This window comes from Scyliorhinus torazame, chromosome X, assembly GCF_047496885.1.
Source record: "Scyliorhinus torazame isolate Kashiwa2021f chromosome X, sScyTor2.1, whole genome shotgun sequence".
NCBI classification, from domain to species: Eukaryota; Metazoa; Chordata; class Chondrichthyes; order Carcharhiniformes; family Scyliorhinidae; genus Scyliorhinus; species Scyliorhinus torazame.
Window position 1 is genome coordinate 19,114,638 of NC_092738.1, and position 22,387 is coordinate 19,137,024.

A 22,387-nucleotide genomic window follows, 5' to 3' on the forward strand; every position below is an offset into this window, starting at 1 on the left:
CCAGCAACATCTTGATTGTAAAATTCTCCTCCTTGTTTTCAAATCCCACCGTGGCCTCCCCCCCCCCCCCCCCCCCCCCCCCCGCCATATCTCTGTAACCTCCTCCAACCCCATCACCCTCCGAGATCTCCGTGCTTCTCGAATTCTTGACGATTTTAATCACTCCACCATTGGTGACCGTGTCTTCAGCTCCCTCGACTCGAAGCTCTGGAACTCCTTCCCTAAACCCCTCCCCCTCTCTACCCCACTCCTTAAATCCTATCACTTCGACCGGGTTTTGGGACTTCTGACTTCACGGCCAGGATTCTCCGAGCCTCCGCGCCAAAATCGTGCTCGGGGCGGGGGCGGAGAACGGGGCGTCAGACCCGCGATCGGGTCCGACGCCAGGACGCGAACCTCCGCTGACCAGAGAATTGCCGCCGGTTGGGCGCACGCGGTCGACGCAGCGCCGGTTGGGGGCCGTTGAAAGAGGCCCCCGCGGCGATTCTCCACGGTCGACCGGCCGAGTTCCCGCCGGCGTGGTTCACATATGGTTCCACCTGGCGGGAGCTCGGTGTTGCGGCGGCAGTGGCCGTCCTGGTGGGGGGCGGGGGATCAGTATTTGGGGGGGGGGGGGTCCTCCACGATAGCCAGGCCCGCGATTGGGGGCCTCCAATCGGCTGGCGCGCGTGATCTGGGGGGGGCCTACCTTCTTTCACGGCAGCTCGCTGTGTGGCTCCGCCATGTTGCGCGGGGCCGCAGCGGACCCACGGCCGGAAGTGCAGGGCCCCGTATCAGCAGCAGGAGCTGCGCGGCGCACGCCGGGGCCCTGCCATCCTTCTTAAAACCGACGAATCACTCGGGACTTTTTGAAAAAAGTCCGGAGTGATTAGCGCCCGTTTTCTGGCGGGCGCGGGGACATAGCCCCATTATTGGAGAATCCCGGCCCACATCTCTGTATGTGGCTCAGTATCGTATTTTGTTTTATAATACTCCTGTGAAACACCTTGGGATGTTTTATTTCATTAAAGGTGCCAATAGAAATAAGTTGTTGTTGGAGTAGATTGGTTCAACTTTAATTTTAGTCCAGTTAAAGGAAACGTCTCTCATTGTTCTCCCCCCAACCTCCACTTTTCTGAAGAAAAAATATTTTTCTCTGCTGGGGGCTGCTGCTGTGGCAAGAGCACATTGATCAATGATGCTTCAGGATGATGATAATAATAATCTTTATTATTGTCACAAGTCGGCTTGCATTAACACTGCAATGAAGTCACTGTGAAAATCTCCTCGTCGCCACATTCCGGCGCCTGTTCGGGTCACAGAGGGAGAATTCAGAATGTCCAATTCACCTAACAAGCACGTCTTTCGGGACTTGTGGGAGGAAACCGGAGCATCCGGAGGAAACCCACGCAGACACGGGGAGAACGTGCAGACTCCGCACAGACAGTGACCCAGCGGGGAATCGAACCTGGGACCCTGGAGCTGTGAAGCATCAGTGCTAACCACTGTGCTACCGTGCCGCCCTAATGCACCAATATCTTTGGGATTGGACGACCCCTGACCTTCTCTGGTCAGTGGAGGTTCGCGTCCTGGCGTCGGACCCGCCGCTAGCGGGCGATGCGCCAAATTCTCCGTCTTCGCTGGCAGCGGTAGTGGGGCGTACTCGCAAAGGAGAATCCCGACCATAAAGTGCAGATCAAGTGAAAACTGATATTAGTACTATCGTGCACATCTTATCCAGGACCTGTACCATACTTGAATAGAGCTATACGCAACCCGACAAGAGGTACAGAACACCCTTGAAATTAAACTGCGTGATATTAGTGTCCAAACATTTAACAAACCCGGATAAAATCCATTGGTCTGTTCGCTGAACAAGTTAAGATTCATAGCCTGATATCACACAGATCATTTCAAGACCGCCATTTATCCAGTTCCTGAGATGTTAAAAATTAGCTTTAGCCCCTGGGGAGTGAATTACATTATGTTAGTCAGCAAGTACGTTTTAAAATTCCCAGCCTTGTTTTCAAATCCCTCCATGACCTCACTCCCACTACCTACCGTTATAACCTCCTCCAGCCTTGTGATCCTCTGAGATCTCTGCGCTCCTCAAATGCTGGCCTCTTTTACATCCCTAATTTCCTTCTCCCATCATTGGTGGCTGTGCCTTCAGCTGCCTGGGGCTCTACGCTCCAGAATTCCACCACCAAACCTCTCCACCTCTTCTTTTCTAAGAAGCTCCTTAAAACCAAATATGTACCTGTCCTGATATCTCCTTGTGTCAAATTTTGTGAAGTGCCTTGAGGCATTTTACTGTGTTTAAGATGCTGGCGGAATGCAAACGGTTACTATGCAAACAGGAGCAGCGAGGAGCTCACAGTAAATATTGGCGAGGTGGATTCAGTTCTTAGAACCAGAGAATCCCGACAGTGCAGAAGAAGGCCATTCAGCCCATCGAGTCTGCACCGACCCTCTAAAAGAGCACCCTACCTAGGCGCACTCCCTGCCCTATCCCCGTAACCCCACCTAACCTGCACATCCCTGGACACCAAGGAGTAATTTATCACAGCCAATCCACCCAACCTGCACATCCCTGGACACCAAGGGGTAATTTATCACGGCCAATCCACCTAACCTGCACATCTTTGGACACTAAGGGGCAATTTAGCATGGCCAATCCACCTAACCTGCACATCTTTGGACACTAAGGGACAATTTAACATGGCCAATCCACCTAACCTGCACATCTTTGGACTGTGGGAGGAAACCGGAGCACCCGGAGGAAACCCACACAGGCACGGGGAGAAAGTGCAAACTCCGCACAGACAGTCACCCAAGGCTGGAATCGAACCCGGGTCCCTGGCACTGTGAGACAGCAGTGCTAACCACTGTGCCACCATGCTGCCACGTTATTGCTTAATTCAACTTAGCAGAAGCACTCCCCTAACTGAGAATGTTGCATTGGGATGTTCAATTGCCCGCACACTTCAACTTAAATATTGTTGGCTTGCCCAGTGTTTCTGTGATTCACGGCCTTTCTGGAGACGATCAACATTTACAGATGGTCCTTCCTGATATCGAACATCATGTACAGATTAAAGACAAGAAATTCATTCAAATTATTTTTTTCAAGAAGCACAAACAGAAACCAGGTTTATATCAGACACTCACAACCCTGGCAGTCACAGTTAAATACAACTCATTCATTCGTGCCTATATTTGTAACCTATCTAGCACTATCTAGAAAATTGGAGGTTCCCTGCTTTGCACTCACACCATTTTATCAATGTTATGAAAGGAGGGAAATTTATCCCAGCGCTAACTGTTAGTTGGTTAGCTGTTCCTTAACCAAATTAACTTCATAAACCACCGAAAGAAACAAGGCCGTTGTTTATTCCCCACTCCATCCCACCATCTTTTTTTTTTTAAACCAAGCGTTCAACATGATCACAAAAGTTTCTTTAATGTCACTGTTTCATAACGAGGGTTGACCAAATCCGGATTCAGGAATTGGAAGAAAGGTTGAAGGGGTAACTGGAGGTCTTGTTTCGACCAGAATTTTGACGGAGATAGGTAGAGAGGTTTCGGAACAGAATTCCAGAATGAGGCGCCACATTGGCTAAATGGGGAGGGGCACAGTGGACAAGATTCAGAGGCATGGAGGACGTGAGCTGAGATGTAAGGTTAGAGGAGGTTGTATGTGGGACAAAACTTGTAACCGAGGTTGAAAGTTTGATATCTCTGTGATTGGAGACTGTGAGCTGGAAGAGGTCAGTCAGGATTGGGGGTTAAAGGTCAGCGGGACTTTACATGGTATCTGATGGGTATAGAGGGATACGGCACAAGGAAGTGCTGAGGGTTTTGGCCAAGTGTGGTATCATGACCGGTACAGGCCTGGAGGGCCGAAGGGTCTGTTCCTGTGCTGTATTGTTCTTTATGGCAGCGGCGGTGGAATTCTGGAGCAATCGAAGTTCTTATAGGGGTGAGCTCAAGGCACCAGGAAGAGGAGGGTTGTATGAAAAGCTGAGGTAGGAGGTCAGAAAGGCATGGAGGAGGATTTCATTTGTGGTGGGAATGAGGGAGGGGAGCTATGCTCGGAATGTTGTGGAAGTGGAAATAGCTGTTTTTGCTGATGGGTTGGATATGGGCACTGAATGTCAGCTCTCGACTGAGCAGAAAATTGAGGTTGCACCCAATGGACTCAGTCTGTGGAAACGGTCAAGTATGGCACTGGCATCAGAGGGGTAGAGTGCACAGTATCTGCAGGGAAAGTAGGAAAAGCCAATATTGAACTGGTCAAAGCTCTGTCTCACCCATCACTTAATGGTACACAGGCAGTCAAACAGCATAGTAACAGTTGTAGAGCGGAGGTCAGCGTAGTGGAGAGCGACATACGGAACGGGACTCCATTCTTGTGGGCGATTTTGCCAAGAGCTGGCACGTCACCAGGTAATAGGAGGAACATGCTGTGGATGAATATTGTAGAATAGTTCATGATGTGAACATTCCGTCAGCTGGGAATGGGGCCATGAAAGGACTCCGCCAGCAAGGTAAACCACAACGGCAAGACATTGAAAGACCAATTGACAGCAATACAAAAGAAGAATGCTTAAGCCAGGAATAGTCACACAGGATACTTTTTGTGATATTAATCTGTTTCTGGAAGGTCTAGGTGGGACAATGGCAGGCAATCATGTTGAACCTCCACAGCACACTAGGAAAATGTCACTGCGTCACACTTGATGTGAGGCATGGCTGAACCCTTTCTCTTCAATACTCTTTAATCATGGCTATATTCTGACACACACAGAAAAGCAGTTATAGTAGAGGTTACTCACCCGATATAATCTTCCGATTTGTTGTACTTTTTAGCCAGATATTTGGCTGACGCTTTGCTGGGGATTTTGACCATAGACAACTCCTTACCATATCGAGTCATGTTGCATGGTGTCTCACATGTGCAATATGTACTGTCCTTCTCCACCAAGAACTCTGTTCAAATAGCAGTGACACAATTGTATTGGCAAGTGTGGATTGCTTGCTGTTAAGGTTGGGGAGGGAGGGGGGTGTTGATGGTGCTCTGAGCTAATGCATTGTTCTTTTACTGCCTTCCCTGTTCTAAGGGTGAATTAGGATTATACTCGTCGCGCTCCTGTGCTCCATAGAATCCCTACAGTGCAGAAGGAGGCCATTCGGCCCCTCGAGTCTGCACCAACCATCTGAAAGAGCACCCTGCCTAGGCCCAGCCCCGCCACCCTAACCTCATAACCCCACCTAACCTGCACATCTTTGGACACCAAGGGGCAATTTAGCATGGCCAATCCACCTAACCTGCACATCTTTGGACACTAAGGGGCAATTTATCATGGCCAATCCATCTAACCTGCACATCTTTGGACTCTAAGGGGCAATTTAACATGGCCAATCCATCTAACCTGCACATCTTTGGACTCTAAGGGGCAATTTATCATGGCCAATCCACCTAACCTGCACATCTTTGGACACTAAGGGGCAATTTAGCATGGCCAATCCACCTAACCTGCACATCTTTGGACTCTAAGGGGCAATTTATCATGGCCAATCCATCTAACCTGCACATCTTTGGATACTAACGGGCAATTTAGCATGACCAATCCACCTAACCTGCACATCTTTGGACACTAAGGGGCAATTTAGCATGGCCAATCCACCTAACCTGCATGTCTTTGGACTGTGGGAGGAAACCGGAGCACCCAGAGGAAACCCACGCAGACACGGGGAGAACGTGCAGACTCCGCACAGACAGTGACCCAAGGCCGGAATTGAATGCGGGTCCATGCTAACCACTGCACCACCGTGCTGCCATTATAGATTGTAGTTCACTGACATGGTTGCTGAAGGTTCAATGCAACAGAACCTCCTGGAATAGAGCAAAGGCTAGTTAGACCAACAGCCCTGTCTCTTTCCCAACTCACATCTACCCACCTTTTCATCGGGGCTTACAATTCCTCTTTCAAACATATTTGGAATGTTTGTTTCCAATGCATGTCAGGTGAGACTAAATGAGATGAAAACCAGGTTCATTCGAACGGAAAGCTAACCCAGGGGTACTTGAGCAAACATATTAGTTAGATGGAGGTTTGAGGACACAGGTGGCTTCACTAAGTGCTGAAGGTGTGAGCAAGACAAATTTGTTGGCTACCAGAAAGGGTTTTCCCACATATGGGAGGTGGTGCCTCAGTGGTATTCCCTCGTAATGCAGAGATCCAGGGAAGTTCTCTGGGAACCCGGGTTCAAATTTTGAATTCAATAAAAATGGGAATGAAAAGCCTAATGATGACCATGAAATGCTTGTCATAAAGGATCCATCTGGCTCACTAATGTCCTTCAGGGAAGGAAATCTGCCATCCTTACCCGGTCTGGCCTACATGTGACTCTAGATCCACAACAATGTGGTTGATTCTTAAAAATAAAATGGCCGAGCAAGTCACTCAGTTGAAGGGCAGTTAGGGATCGGCAACAAAAGCTGGCCCAAGGGGCAGCTTGGTGGCGCAGTGGTTAGCACTGCTGCCTCACGGCGCCGAGGACCCGGGTTCGATCCCAGCCCCGGGTCACTGTCCGTGTGGAGTTTGCACATTCTCCCCGTGTTTGCGTGGGCCTCAACCCCACAACCCAAAGATGTGCAGGGTAGGTGGATTGAACACTCTAAATTGCCCCTTCATTGGAAAAAAGAATTGGGTACTCTAAATTTATTTTACAAAATGCTGGCCCAACCACCGGCACTTATATCTGATGAACGAATTAAAAAAGAAATTCCCCAAATATCTCGAGAATGACACCCAACAATATCCGTTTGACCCATCCTCCTCCAACAGTGAGTTATTCCTCTTCTAAACAAAAGGTCCACATGACCTTCCTCCCTTACTCCAAATTCCTGCATCGTTCACTTGTATTTGGTGGCATTTGACTTTGCCTTGATCTGTTACCTCTGCTATCTCCCTCCATTTAGTCTTGTGAACTTCACTGTGGAACCTAACTGATGTGCCATCAATTAACACGAGACGAGTAGTGAACAAAACTGTGGCTTTAATAAGCTAAACAGGAAGCCTCCTGGCCACTGATCCCGAACTGGGGCAGGGCTGGAGGTCAGCCACCTTTATACCGAGCCCGAAGGGAGGAGCCACAGGCAGAGCCATCAGGCAGTGGTTTACCACAATACATGTAGTACAGTAATAGTTTACCACAATGCATATAATACACTACCAGTGGTTTACCACACTAACATTCTGACTTTTTTTGCAAAGAAAATACTTTCTTTAATCCCCTCACAAATGAAATGCCCAACATCGGGGGTAGCTTGGATCTTGCTTTTCTAACCTTTCAAGGACAAGAATACCTTTCTATGATTCAACTAGATGTAAATGCATGCCAATTTGCTTGTTGAGGCTGGATTGAGCCCAAACATTGGAGTTGAAAGGACAATATTTTAACCCTTTGCACCACCCAGACCCCTTTTGAAACAGATAATACTGACCATGTGCATATTCAGACATTTTTGTATTATATTTTGTTCTAATTATCAAAGTAATAACACAAGGCATAACAAGCAGAGTGAAGCACAACGACTGCAAGGATACCGAGATTGTTCAGTCGAGTCAGATAAAGCAACCTGTTAAAACAGTTTCAAGAGCGATAATTCACTGTCGCAAATATGACTGGCACTCCACCTCTGCACGACGTAACACCAACTCTTAAAAAAACATGATGCGGTTATTTTTTTCATGAATGCTCACAATTATCAGAACTTTATCCTTTACAAATTCTTTTTCCTCCAATTTTCTCCCTTGCTCTTCCGAAGGTGCCGACTCTTACTGGGGCACAGTCCCACACGTTGGCCCACATTTGGTACCGTGCCCAAGTGGATCACCATTCTCCACATGAGTGTTGGCACGCTACTCGACCATGGTTGAAAGAGGCATCAAAACCAATCCAATCCAGTTCTCACACCCACCTTCCAGTAGGGGTCAGGAGCAGAGAGCCTGGCTGATTTTTCCTCTCCCTGGCTCATGCAGTCTTACCATCCCAATTGAGACCAGCCAAGTCTGACAAGACAAGAAATCAAACCTGAGATCGACCCACTCTCTGGGGCTCAGTACCGCCATGGGCAATGCCATCTGGGAAAATGTTCATCTACCGAAGTAGGCTATTCAGCTTGAAGTTAATAAACCTCAAAAATAACTCACTCAAGACTTGTAGACATGACAATTAGGAAACATCACAATCACTGCTTCATTTAGCAAGCTGGATAACAAATACACTTCAGCAATAATTGCTTTAGTTGTTACTGTGTCGCGTCTGTTTTCCCACAGAGCAGAGCACCCTGTATTTAGTAATCGAGGCTAACCAAAGGGTATTCCGCCATCTTGGTTTTGCCTGCAATGGATTCTGGGTAACCAGAGCAACCGCAGACTTGACTTTATTCGTTATGCCCACATTCCGGTTCATACACTGCTCACCAGCCCCCACTCACCCAAACAGGAACGAAAGTTAAAGTGTCGTTGGATTTACCTCTAATTCTTACAAATGTAAGTGAACAAATAAGTGGTCAAAGTAAGCAAATAAGGATCAGCGCAGAGACAAGCCACAACAACTGAGCAGCAAGGGAAGCAGAAGGCACTGCAATGGAATGAGTTTGGCATTGAAGGTTGAATTATCCCTTTGAAGGATTACTGCCTCCAGAAAATGTTGCTTGGTAAATCATTGTTGATGTGGTAAATTGTGGCAATAAATACTATACTAACTTGGGTCCTGATTGTTGCGATGCGACAATGCACTGCATATAGGTTTGTCAAACATAATGCTTCTTTAAGGTAATGCGGATGACTTCCATCATCGGGATTTCATGAGTGCTAACAGCAAGCAGAATGCAGCAGTGACTCAAGGCCAGGATGACCGGCATTAATACATTGCCAGAATGCTGCATAGAGACTGACATACACTGAAGTGGCGGCAAATCAAGGCAATCTTTTCTCCATTCGTTTTTGTGAGGGGGGAAAAAAAAAGAGAATCTTTGCTATTTCCCCTGAAACAGTCAGGTAGCTTTGAAGAGTTGGCAGCAATCACAGTGGCCTATGAGATATTGAGCAAGCCCTTTGCAATGGTTGTAACTGTAACATAAAAGATTGACGAGGTTCATCCAGGAGCAAAGCCAGATGCTTTGAGTGTTGTCGGGAGAGTGACACCAAATCTGACTTCTTTCCTGCATTCGTAGCACCGTTTGGTTCCATGTATGGCTCCAAAACCACTAATGCTAGGCCGTCACAGCGTCATTTCTGATTCTGCGCACTCACAGCTGTAAGAGTGCTGCTGTCACCGCTTTACGATGTTTTTGGAGCTGCAATGGGACCATTTTGATTGCTGTACTTGATCTGCAGATTTACTTTTGATTTGACTGTGAAAGAGCATAAAATCCCTGAATTGATTGTTGCTGGTACCAACTGCAGAGGTTGCCCAACTCTTTTGGGCAACCTATAAGCATTTATTTTTCTGGGCAGAGTGCGGTGTTTTTCATTTTTTCTTCCAATCTAAAAGTATCCACATTTGCTGGCTGAAGCACTGTTAGTAGTTGCCCGTAGTATTTGGAGCTGTTTAACCCATTGCTTGGCCTGTCAATGCATGAGTGGATAAACTGGCATCTCACGTGCTTCTATCTGAAATGCAGCTCTTGTAAGTGCTGGCCAGTGCATTGAGTCCTGGTGTGGGAGGTACGGAATAGCATTAACAAAATATGCCGTTGGTGTCAAAAAAGGCAGCAGTCCTCGCTTTCTGACCTGTAGATTTTGAGCAAATTGCAATACCTGAATGTGCCAGCCCATCCATTGGGGAGACCTGCCCTCAGCAACATTGCCCAGCGTGAGAGAGAAGGTACCAACGTGCCCGCCCCCCCACCCACCCCACAAGCACAACCGTTCCGAATGCTATCAGCACTTTCGGCAGAAGGCAACCCTGGTGGCGTTAGCTGGAATGGACAAATCATTCCGGGATACAAAAGGCAGCAACATGTTGTTGACAATAATCATCCGCCAGATAGGGAATGAGGGACAAGGGATTACGGGACAATAAAAAGCGGGGAGGAATGAGGGAAAGAGGCAAGGGGAAAAGAAATGACAGAGGGACGAAATAGGGAATGAAAGAGACAAGAAGGAATGAAAAAGATGGGGGTGGAGGGAATGAACGTGACAGAAAAAGAGAGGGAACTTTTCTCCTTGATATCTAAGACTTGTGGAAACCTACGATCATCTTTATGATTCTCTTAACCCAGCCACTTAGAAATCCACATAAGTTGAGTTTCTCTTTACATAATATCAAGTGCATACTCTAACAACCTTCTTAACTAATTCCAGACAGATTGGCAATAGGTTAGCCGAGGCTTTTCGACACTAATGATTTAGACCAGGCCTTTGAGATTGGCCAATTGGAATATGAGTTCCCTGATTAGTGGCCCAATCAGGGAACCTCTTCTTTGGAGGAGGTGTCAGATCCTCTGTACTCCCAGTGTAGACAGCATGCACTCCCAGTGTAGACAGCAAGCTGAATGCACCCGGTCGTACTGCTGTTGTATTTGTTAATGAAAGGGATTCTGGTGAAGGGACGTCTGCCCCCGTGGACCTATTACAGAGACACACAAATGTTCACAGGCTTTTTGTTGATATTTAGTCAGCTAGGACCACAAAGTGTGACAGAGCAGGGTGTCACTAATTAGGACAGTGCGATTGTTGACTTCACAGGGTTGTTTGAAGCTGAGGGTGATGAATCTCAAATCCTTAAACGCCAGGTCTACCTCACTAAGTCCCGTTAGTGAGGCAGGTCAGTGAGTCAATTGTCAACACTGCCCTAGATTGCAGCACCCCTATCTGACCCAGGCATTGGATTATCTCGATTTCACCCCTCCATTTCCAGATGTGGAACTTTGGAGCCATTGTGACCCCACAGGCAGCGCACCTACAGCATGCTCGCACCCTCACCCAATAAGCTTTTTCACGGGTTGCTCAACAGACAAGTCAATTGCATGGCCTGAGCCTTGTGCAGACAGCAGATAACAAGAGCAGCCCATGAACTGCACAATGAGCAGTACAGCTCACCACAACATAGGTAAGCAGGTTGCCCTTTGGGGTCAACATGGCCACACACCAGACCCCACCTGGGTCCGTGTGCACAGATTTAACAGCAGCTCTCCACACCAGCATCCACTCCTGCATACACAAATGCACAATCTTTGTCTCACCACAGACTCCGAGGTTCCACGTGACATGATGGACATCTGCCTTCTGAGAAATGGAAGGCCCCTTCGGATGGTGCTGGATTGGATAGCTTCCAATGTTCCAGCCACTGTGATATTCTAGGCATCCCAAACTGTTGCCACAAACCATGCCGCCTCCTCACCAACTGCTCAATCCATCTCTTTGCATGAGGAGATTTAAGAGAGAAATGACTCACGCCCCTACCCTCCCTCTTTCAGGATGTTGGCCGCTAAAACACCAAAACCCTGCCTCCTCACAGCTGTTTCCCCATTGTTTTTGACACAATTCTCCCTTCCCCCATCACGTGCCTCAGAGATCTGAGCTGTAACTTACATGCCACAAACTACATATATCACCACTCTTCAGCAAAGTATTGAAGACCAGAGTTCTCCTCAATACATGAATAGGATGGGAATAGAGGGATACGGACCCGGGAAGTGTAGAAGATTTTAGTTTAGACGGGCAGCATGGTCGGCACGGGCTTGGAGGGCCGAAGGGCCTGTTCCTGTGCTGTACTTTTCTTTGTTCTATCGACTTTGTTCATTCCTTCTCAATACGTTTCCACAGGACTGTATTTAGGTTGAAGTTGGCATTCGCCAGAATTGATACAAATACAAATCAACTAGAGGGACAGGCGCCCTTGTATTTCTGGTCACCACCCTGGGGGACCCAACTTGAGCCATGCCATAACCCTGCACATAAAGACAAAATGCGGTGAGATCGCCCCACTACATTTGCAAGCAGGCCCAACTAAGACACATTACCTGTCAATTGAAGCGTTACCTTTCTTCCAGACATACCCTGGGTAATTCAAAACTGTTCCTTACAACGCCACCGAACACCTAAGGAGCTGTGCTCCGAAAGCTAGTGATTCGAAACAAACCTGTTGGAGTTTAACCAGGTGTTGGGAGACTTCTTACTGACAAATTCCTGACGAGGGTGGGCCTCCAAGACATTCGATAAGTGTCCTACGAGAACCCAAAAAGGCACCTCAAAAACTGAGGATTTGGAATGCTGAACTACACACGCCTAAAGTATTTCCCAGTTTTAGAAGGCCAGAGTGAATCTGTGGAATTCTTTGCCACAGAAGGCTGTGGAGGCCAAATCACTGAGTGTCTTTAAGACAGAGATCGATAGGTTCTTGATTAATAAGGGGATCAGGGGTTATGGGGAGAAGGCAGGAGAATGGGGATGAGAAAATATCAACCATGATTGAATGGCGGAGCAGACTTGATGGGCCGAGTGGCCTAATTCTGTTCCTATGTCTTATTGTCTAATGTAAGTGAGCAGGTCCTGGCACTGATACCCAAGGATATCACCATTCTGCTCCCACCTTGCCCTCCCATCTAGAACGTTTTAGAATTCTGGGTGAATACTGTCCACTGTTTCCATGAATCTGGTTGGTGCACTGTCCACCTCCTGCCAGGGAAGAGTGCTTATTAAAACCTTCTATCAAGCTCCAGGTCCCTCCAGACTCTGAGAATGCCCTTGCGGATGTGTTGAGGGGGGGGGGGGGGTTAATGAAAAAGAAAGGAAAGGAGTATGAAAAAACTCAATCAGGTCTCACAGGTAAATGGTTGGAACCAAACAAGTCAGAAGTCATATTAATGGGCTAGCTTTCAGCATTTTGCTTGTGTAGTTGAAGATACAATGAGAATTTTAAGTGAACATTCTATTAAACTTCTAAAATAAGTCCTGGGTATTATAGCTTGTTGCTGCTATGTTTTATCTTCCCGATGCGATCTTTCTTCTTGCTACTGTTGTTTGCAATTTGCTGCTAGTCTATTAAGCACTCCACTGTTGCATTGTACATTGCAGCTGCTGTATTGCAGTTCACAGTGACTGATGAACTTTGCTGCTGTATTGCACCTTGCTCCTCCAATCATGACCCTTGCTCATATTGCATTCCATTTTTGCTGCTTCATTGTGCATTGCCAGTTTCATTGTATCTTTCTTCTATTGCATTGTACCTTGCTGCTGCTGTATTGCATCTTGCTGCTACTGCATTGTACCTTGCTGCTGCTTCTGTATTGTACCTTGCTGCTGCTTCTGCATTGTACCTTGCTGCTGCTGCATTGCACCTTGCTGCTACTGCATTGCACCTTGCTGCTACTGCATTGTACTTTGCTGCTGCTGCATTGTACCTGGCTGCTGCTGCTGCATTGTATTTGCTGCTGCAGCATTGTACCTTACTGCTGCTGTATTGTACCTTGCTGCTGCTGCATTGTACCTTGCTGCTGCTGCATTGTACCTTTCTGCTGCATCACACCATGCTGCTGCATTGCACCTCACTGCTGCTGCATCGCACCTCGCCGCTGCTGCATTGCAGCTTGCTGCTGTAGCATTGCAGCTTGCTGCTGCTGCATTGCTCTGTGTTGTATTGTAATTGTTGCAGCTTGCCGTGGCCCTGTTATATGAACTGCTGCCTTACAATATATGATTGCATTCCACTTTGCTGCCACATTGCACTGTAGCTTTGCAGTCAGGTGTTTTGCTAATTGTATATTACACTTTGTGATGGTACTGCATTCTGTTGCAGCATACGTTGGTACATTGAACCTTGCGACCATATTGCACCTTGCTGCAACTGCATTGAACCTTGTTGTGAATGCATTGCATTTTCTACTGCATTGTACCCAATTACGGTGTTGCAACTTATTACTGGCGCATTGCACTTTGCTGTTGTAGCGTGGCCATCCGTTGATGTTTATTGCACCTTGCTGCTGCTTTTTTCTTGTTACTATATAATGCTACATTGTTGCAGCTGTTCAGTACATGCAGCTCACTGCTGGTGTGTTGCATTGTAATTTCCTGCTGTATTTACCAAATCACATGGTGCTGTGTTGCTGCTGTACTGTACATCACAGCCTGTTGCTGCTGTATTATGCTCCTTGCTGCTGCCCTGCATCTTGCTGCTTTTGTTCAATATTTTGTTGCTGGATTGCACCCCTCTGCAGCAATGTCCTCTATTGCTGTTGCATTGTACTTTGTACTGCTTTATTGCACCTTACTGCTGTTACTGTAATTGACCTGGCATTGCTCCTTTGCTGCACCTTGCTTTCGCTGCATTGTATTGCTGCTGCATTTTTCTTTGTTGTTACTGCTTTGCGCCTTGCTCCTGCTGTTGTATTGCACCTTGCTACTGCTGTATTATACCTTGCTGCTGTACTGCATTTTTTGCAGCAACGTGTCTTGCTATCATTGCACTGTAGCTTTCTGTTACTGTATTGCAAAGTGTTGGTGCCGTGTTCTTTATTGCTTTGTGCCTTGCTGCTGCTATGCCGCCCATGTTGACATTGCAATCCACCCTGCTCAGATAGCATTGTGCCTTGCTATTGTGATTTGTGCTGCTGCATTTGAAAAATGAAATGAATGACAATCGCTTATTGTCACAAGTAGGCTTCAATGAAGTTACTGTGAAAAGCCCCTAGTCGCCACATTCCGGCGCCTGTTCGGGGAGGCTGGTACGGGAATTGAACCGTGCTGCTGGCCTGCCTTGGTCTGCTTTAAAACCAGCAATTTAGCCCAGTGAGCTAAACCAGCCCCGGTTTGAGTCAGATTTAAACTTTGCTGCCACTGCACTGCTGCTTTATTATTGCATTATTGCTGCACCACACCACTAGGCTTTTTATCTCGTCACTTTTGCAGTGTGCCATTTTGCTTTTGCATTGCACCTTCCTGCTGCATGGCTGCATGACATCTTCCTGTTATGCACTGCACCTTATTGCGGCATCATTGCACTTTCCTGCTGCATGACATCTTTCTGTTATTGCACTGCACCTTATTGCTCCATCATTGCACCTTGCTGCTGCCTTTCCTCTTCCAGCTGCTGTACTGCTATCGTTTGCTGCATTTATCTCAACATCTTTATTTTTAAGTTTCACGTTTAACTTTTGCTTTAAAACACTGCCAGGTGTTCTTGATGTGGTCTTGATGTCAGGAACACACAGCAGCACATGGACCAATTACCTGAGGTGACTCTTTTCCAGGAATAGGTAACATGGCACCCTCATCAAAAGGAATTGTGATGACTGGTCTGCTTGGCATCGAGGAGAAGGGCTTACCTTGTGCAGTCCGTGCCTTGTTCCCTGCCAATGATGGTGCACCCTTGTTTGTACGACACATGCTACCGACAGACAGTGCCAGGGTTCCAACAAGTGAGGATGGTCACAGGACAAGAAGGTGGTGACCCCCTGGGATTGGACCAATGTTTACAGGCAGTCAGAGGGCACTAATGATGGCCCGAGGCTTGGCACAGACGGGTATCGGTGTCCACTTGATGTGCAGCGCAGTGTCTTACCTCGCAGTCAGTGCCACCATCATTGTTTAACAGCTTACCTGTGGAGTGCACAACTCTACATGAAGTCAAATAGGAAGGTGCTGCACTTTGGGAAGGAAATGCATGCTCTCCGCTGTGAACAAGGACCCACTGTGGAGCTCTACACGTGAGCTGTGTTGATTACTCAGCATGCAACTGCACACTCCAAACCATTACAGCATATGGCACAGAGGATGCTACTAGACTGAAGGCGACCTTGTCATAGATCATAGAATTTACAGTGCAGAAGGAGGCCATTCGGCCCATCGAGTCTGCACCGGCTCTTTTTGAAAGAGCACCCTACCCAAGCCCACACCCCCACCCTATCCCCATAACCCAGTAACCCCACCCAACACTAAGGGCAATTTTGAACACGAAGGGCAATTTATCACGGCCAATCCACCTAACCTGCACATCTTTGGACTGTGGGAGGAAACCGGAGCACCCGGAGGAAACCCACGCACACACGGGGAGGATGTGCAGACTCCACACAGACTGTCACCCAGCGGGGAATCAAACCTGGGACCCTGGAGCTGTGAAGCAATTGTGCTAACCACTATGCTACCGTGCTGCCCCTGTGGTCGCCTTTTGGCCACTTCATGGCTACTTGGTCACCTTATGGCCAACTCAAGGTCACCTGATGCCACCTCAAGGTCACCCAGTGCCACCTCAAGGTCACCTGATGCCCCCCCAAAGTCACCTGATGCCACCTCACGGTCATCCGATGCCACCTCAAGGTCACCTGATGCCCCCTCAAAGTCACCTGATGCCACCTCAAGGTCACCCAATGCCACCTCAAGGTCACCTGATGCCCCCTCAAAGTCACCTGATGCCATCTCACGGTCACCCGATGCCACCTCAAGGTCACCTGATGCCACCTCAAGGTCACCCGATGCTGCCTCAAGGTCACCTGATGCACCTTCAAAGTCACCTGATGCCACCTCAAGGTCACCCGATGCCACCTCAAGGTCGCCTGATGCCCCCTCAAAGTCACCTGATGCCCCCTCAAAGTCACCTGATGCCATCTCACGGTCACCCGATGCCACCTCAAGGTCACCCAATGCCACCTCAAGGTCACCTGATGCCCCCTCAAAGTCACCTGATGCCACCTCACGGTCACCCGATGCCACCTCAAGGTCACCTGATGCCCCCTCAAAGTCACCTGATGCCACCTCAAGGTCACCCAATGCCACCTCAAGGTCACCTGATGCCCCCTCAAAGTCACCTGATGCCATCTCACGGTCACCCAATGCCACCTCAAGGTCACCTGATGCCCCCTCAAAGTCACCTGATGCCACCTCAAGGTCACCCAATGCCACCTCAAGGTCACCTGATGCCCCCTCAAAGTCACCTGATGCCATCTCACGGTCACCCGATGCCACCTCAAGGTCACCTGATGCCCCCTCAAAGTCACCTGATGCCTTCTCAGGGTCACCCGATGCCACCTCAAGGTCACCTGATGCCCCCTCAAGGTCACCCGATGCCACCTCAAAGTCACCTGATGCCATCTCACGGTCACCCGATGCCACCTCAAGGTCACCTGATGCCACCTCAAGGTCACACAATGCCACCTCAAGTTCACCTGATGCCCCTTCAAAGTCACCTGATGCCACCTCAAGGTCACCCAATGCCACCTCAAGGTCGCCTGATGCCCCCTCAAAGTCACCTGATGCCATCTCACGGTCACCCAATGCCACCTCAAGGTCACCTGATGCCACCTCAAAGTCACCTGATGCCATCTCACGGTCACCCGATGCCACCTCAAGGTCACCTGATGCCCCCTCAAGGTCACCCGATGCCACCTCAGTCACCTGATGCCATCTCACGGTCACCCGATGCCACCTCAAGGTCACCTGATGCCCCTCAAGGTCACCCGATGCCACCTCAAAGTCACCTGATGCCATCTCACGGTCACCCGATGCCACCTCAAGGTCACCTGATGCCCCCTCAAGGTCACCCGATGCCACCTCAAAGTCACCTGATGCCATCTCACGGTCACCCAATGCCACCTCAAGGTCACCTGATGCCACCTCAAAGTCACCTGATGCCATCTCACGATCACCTGATGCCATCTCATGGTCACCCGATGCCACCTCAAGGTCACCTGATGCCCCCTCAAAGTCACCTGATGCCACCTCAAGGTCACCCAATGCCACCTCAAGGTCACCTGGTGCCCCTTCAAAGTCACCTGATGCCACCTCAAGGTCACCCAATGCCACCTCAAGGTCGCCTGATGCCCCCTCAAAGTCACCTGATGCCATCTCACGGTCACCCGATGCCACCTCAAGGTCACCTGATGCCCCCTCAAAGTCACCTGATGCCATCTCACGGTCACCCGATGCCACCTCAAGGTCACCTGATGCCCCCTCAAGGTCACCCGATGCCACCTCAAAGTCACCTGATGCCATCTCACGGTCACCCGATGCCACCTCAAGGTCACCTGATGCCCCCTCAAGGTCACCCGATGCCACCTCAAAGTCACCTGATGCCATCTCACGGTCACCTGATGCCACCTCAAAGTCACCTGATGCCATCTCACGGTCACCCGATGCCACCTCAAAGTCACCTGATGCCATCTCAAGGTCACCCGATGCCACCTCAAAGTCACCTGATGCCCCCTCAAGGTCACCCGATGCCCCCTCAAAGTTACCTGATGCCATCTCAAGGTCACCTGATGCCCCCTCAAGGTCACCCGATGCCACCTCAAAGTCACCTGATGCCCCCTCAAGGTCACCCGATGCCACCTCAAAGTCACCCGATGCCACCTCAAAGTCACCTGATGCCATCTCAAGGTCACCCGATGCCACCTTAAGGTCACCCGATGTCACCTCAAGATCACCTGATGCCCCTTCAAAGTCACCTGATGCCACCTCAAGGTCACCCAATGCCACCTCAAGGTCGCCTGATGCCATCTCACGGTCACCCAATGCCACCTCAAGGTCACCTGATGCCCCCTCAAAGTCACCTGATGCCATCTCACGGTCACCCGATGCCACCTCAAGGTCACCTGATGCCCCCTGAAGGTCACCCGATGCCACCTCAAAGTCACCTGATGCCACCTCAAAGTCACCTGATGCCATCTCACGGTCACCCGATGCCACCTCAAGGTCACCTGATGCCCCCTCAAGGTCACCCGATGCCACCTCAAAGTCACCTGATGCCATCTCACGGTCACCCGATGCCACCTCAAGGTCACCTGATGCCCCCTCAAGGTCACCCGATGCCACCTCAAAGTCACCTGATGCCATCTCACGGTCACCCAATGCCACCTCAAGGTCACCTGATGCCACCTCAAAGTCACCTGATGCCCCCTCAAGGTCACCCGATGCCACCTCAAGGTCACCTGATGCCCCCTCAAAGTCACCTGATGCCATCTCATGGTCACCCGATGCCACCTCAAGGTCACCTGATGCCCCCTCAAAGTCACCTGATGCCACCTCAAGGTCACCCAATGCCGCCTCAAGGTCACCTGATGCCCCTTCAAAGTCACCTGATGCCACCTCAAGGTCACCCAATGCCACCTCAAGGTCGCCTGATGCCCCCTCAAAGTCACCTGATGCCATCTCACGGTCACCCGATGCCACCTCAAGGTCACCCAATGCCACCTCAAGGTCACCTGATGCCCCCTCAAAGTCACCTGATACCACCTCACGGTCACCCGATGCCACCTCAAGGTCACCTGATGCCCCCTCAAAGTCACCTGATGCCACCTCAAGGTCACCCAATGCCACCTCAAGGTCACCTGATGCCCCCTCAAAGTCACCTGATGCCATCTCACGGTCACCCGATGCCACCTCAAGGTCACCTGATGCCCCCTCAAAGTCACCTGATGCCACCTCAAGGTCACCCAATGCCACCTCAAGGTCACCTGATGCCCCCTCAAAGTCACCTGATGCCATCTCACGGTCACCCAATGCCACCTCAAGGTCACCTGATGCCCCCTCAAAGTCACCTGATGCCATCTCACGGTCACCCGATGCCACCTCAAGGTCACCTGATGCCCCCTCAAGGTCACCCGATGCCACCTCAAAGTCACCTGATGTCATCTCAGGGTCACCCGATGCCACCTCAAGGTCACCTGATGCCCCCTCAAGGTCACCCGATGCCACCTCAAAGTCACCTGATGCCATCTCACGGTCACCCGATGCCACCTCAAGGTCACCTGATGCCACCTCAAGGTCACACAATGCCACCTCAAGTTCACCTGATGCCCCTTCAAAGTCACCTGATGCCACCTCAAGGTCACCCAATGCCACCTCAAGGTCGCCTGATGCCCCCTCAAAGTCACCTGATGCCATCTCACGGTCACCCAATGCCACCTCAAGGTCACCTGATGCCACCTCAAAGTCACCTGATGCCATCTCACGGTCACCCGATGCCACCTCAAGGTCACCTGATGCCCCCTCAAGGTCACCCGATGCCACCTCAGTCACCTGATGCCATCTCACGGTCACCCGATGCCACCTCAAAGTCACCTGATGCCCCTCAAGGTCACCCGATGCCACCTCAAAGTCACCTGATGCCATCTCACGGTCACCCGATGCCACCTCAAGGTCACCTGATGCCCCCTCAAGGTCACCCGATGCCACCTCAAAGTCACCTGATGCCATCTCACGGTCACCCAATGCCACCTCAAGGTCACCTGATGCCACCTCAAAGTCACCTGATGCCATCTCACGATCACCTGATGCCATCTCATGGTCACCCGATGCCACCTCAAGATCACCTGATGCCCCCTCAAAGTCACCTGATGCCACCTCAAGGTCACCCAATGCCACCTCAAGGTCACCTGGTGCCCCTTCAAAGTCACCTGATGCCACCTCAAGGTCACCCAATGCCACCTCAAGGTCGCCTGATGCCCCCTCAAAGTCACCTGATGCCATCTCACGGTCACCCGATGCCACCTCAAGGTCACCTGATGCCCCCTCAAAGTCACCTGATGCCATCTCACGGTCACCCGATGCCACCTCAAGGTCACCTGATGCCCCCTCAAGGTCACCCGATGCCACCTCAAAGTCACCTGATGCCATCTCACGGTCACCCGATGCCACCTCAAGGTCACCTGATGCCCCCTCAAGGTCACCCGATGCCACCTCAAAGTCACCTGATGCCATCTCACGGTCACCCAATGCCACCTCAAGGTCACCTGATGCCACCTCAAGGTCACCTGATGCCACCTCAAAGTCACCTGATGCCATCTCACGGTCACCCGATGCCACCTCAAAGTCACCTGATGCCATCTCAAGGTCACCCGATGCCACCTCAAAGTCACCTGATGCCCCCTCAAGGTCACCCGATGCCACCTCAAAGTTACCTGATGCCATCTCAAGGTCACCTGATGCCCCCTCAAGGTCACCCGATGCCACCTCAAAGTCACCTGATGCCCCCTCAAGGTCACCCGATGCCACCTCAAAGTCACCCGATGCCACCTCAAAGTCACCTGATGCCATCTCAAGGTCACCCGATGCCACCTTAAGGTCACCCGATGTCACCTCAAGATCACCTGATGCCCCTTCAAAGTCACCTGATGCCACCTCAAGGTCACCCAATGCCACCTCAAGGTCGCCTGATGCCATCTCACGGTCACCCAATGCCACCTCAAGGTCACCTGATGCCCCCTCAAAGTCACCTGATGCCATCTCACGGTCACCCGATGCCACCTCAAGGTCACCTGATGCCCCCTCAAGGTCACCCGATGCCACCTCAAAGTCACCTGATGCCACCTCAAAGTCACCTGATGCCATCTCACGGTCACCCGATGCCACCTCAAGGTCACCTGATGCCCCCTCAAGGTCACCCGATGCCACCTCAAAGTCACCTGATGCCATCTCACGGTCACCCGATGCCACCTCAAGGTCACCTGATGCCCCCTCAAGGTCACCCGATGCCACCTCAAAGTCACCTGATGCCATCTCACGGTCACCCAATGCCACCTCAAGGTCACCTGATGCCACCTCAAAGTCACCTGATGCCCCCTCAAGGTCACCCGATGCCACCTCAAAGTCACCTGATGCCATCTCAAGGTCACCCGATGCCACCTTAAGGTCACCCGATGTCACCTCAAGATCACCTGATGCCACCTCAAAATCACCTGATGCCACCTCAAGGTCACCTAATGCCACCTCAAGGTCACCTGATGCCACCCCAAAGTCATCTGATGCCACCTCATCACCAGCTGCTGATTGAGGCCTGATCTTCACTCTCTATACGCTGGCCCTATTTTCTCTGTCCGCGCAAGTAGCACAAATGTGGTCCCTCTTGGCGCCTTTCCTGCTCTCCGTCACGTGTGTCCTGCTGTTGCGCGTTTTATCACATTTGGTTGCGTTGAACTTGGATCTCCAATTTTCCCAGGCTGGCGTCAGGATGAACTGTGCCACCGTACTTTGCAACGGGTGACATTTCCAAGCTTCTTTGCCAGCGGGAGGCGAGTTGGGAAGACCTGAAGGCATGGATCAGAGCTTAGTTTGCAAAGTGTCATGACACCGCAATAACTAACATTGTGAATCACAGACACGTATAACCATCACGGAAATGACCTGTGCTGGCCACATCCCACTGGCTTCTGTTGTGTCGAGTACTCGAGTCCCTTACGGATCAGAGTTGGGTATCTCCACTGTCCCCTCATCCTCAATGCTAGCGTCACTGGCTAACTCTTGGACTGTCAGTTCTCACCCTCAGGAACCTTGCACCCAGCAGCTACGTCTGCGAACCTGACAGGTCCATGGAGACACATTGTAGACCTCTACGAGGGTACCTGGCCAGCATGGCATGCATCTACCCAGTGAAACAACAGACCACCTGATGCCAGCTT

The 22,387-nt window shown here is 50.2% G+C and overlaps 1 protein-coding gene across 5 annotated transcripts in view; it reads right to left on the minus strand.

Moving 5' to 3' along the window:
• asic1b (acid-sensing (proton-gated) ion channel 1b) overlaps positions 1-22,387 on the minus strand; it is a 1,118,762-nt gene that overhangs the window by 88,092 nt on the left and 1,008,283 nt on the right. For all 5 annotated transcript variants that reach the window (XM_072494112.1, XM_072494108.1, XM_072494109.1 and 2 more), the window contains exon 6: positions 4,818-4,971. In XM_072494112.1, the coding sequence (XP_072350213.1) occupies positions 4,818-4,971 (154 nt within the window). The remainder of the gene's footprint in view (positions 1-4,817; positions 4,972-22,387) is intronic.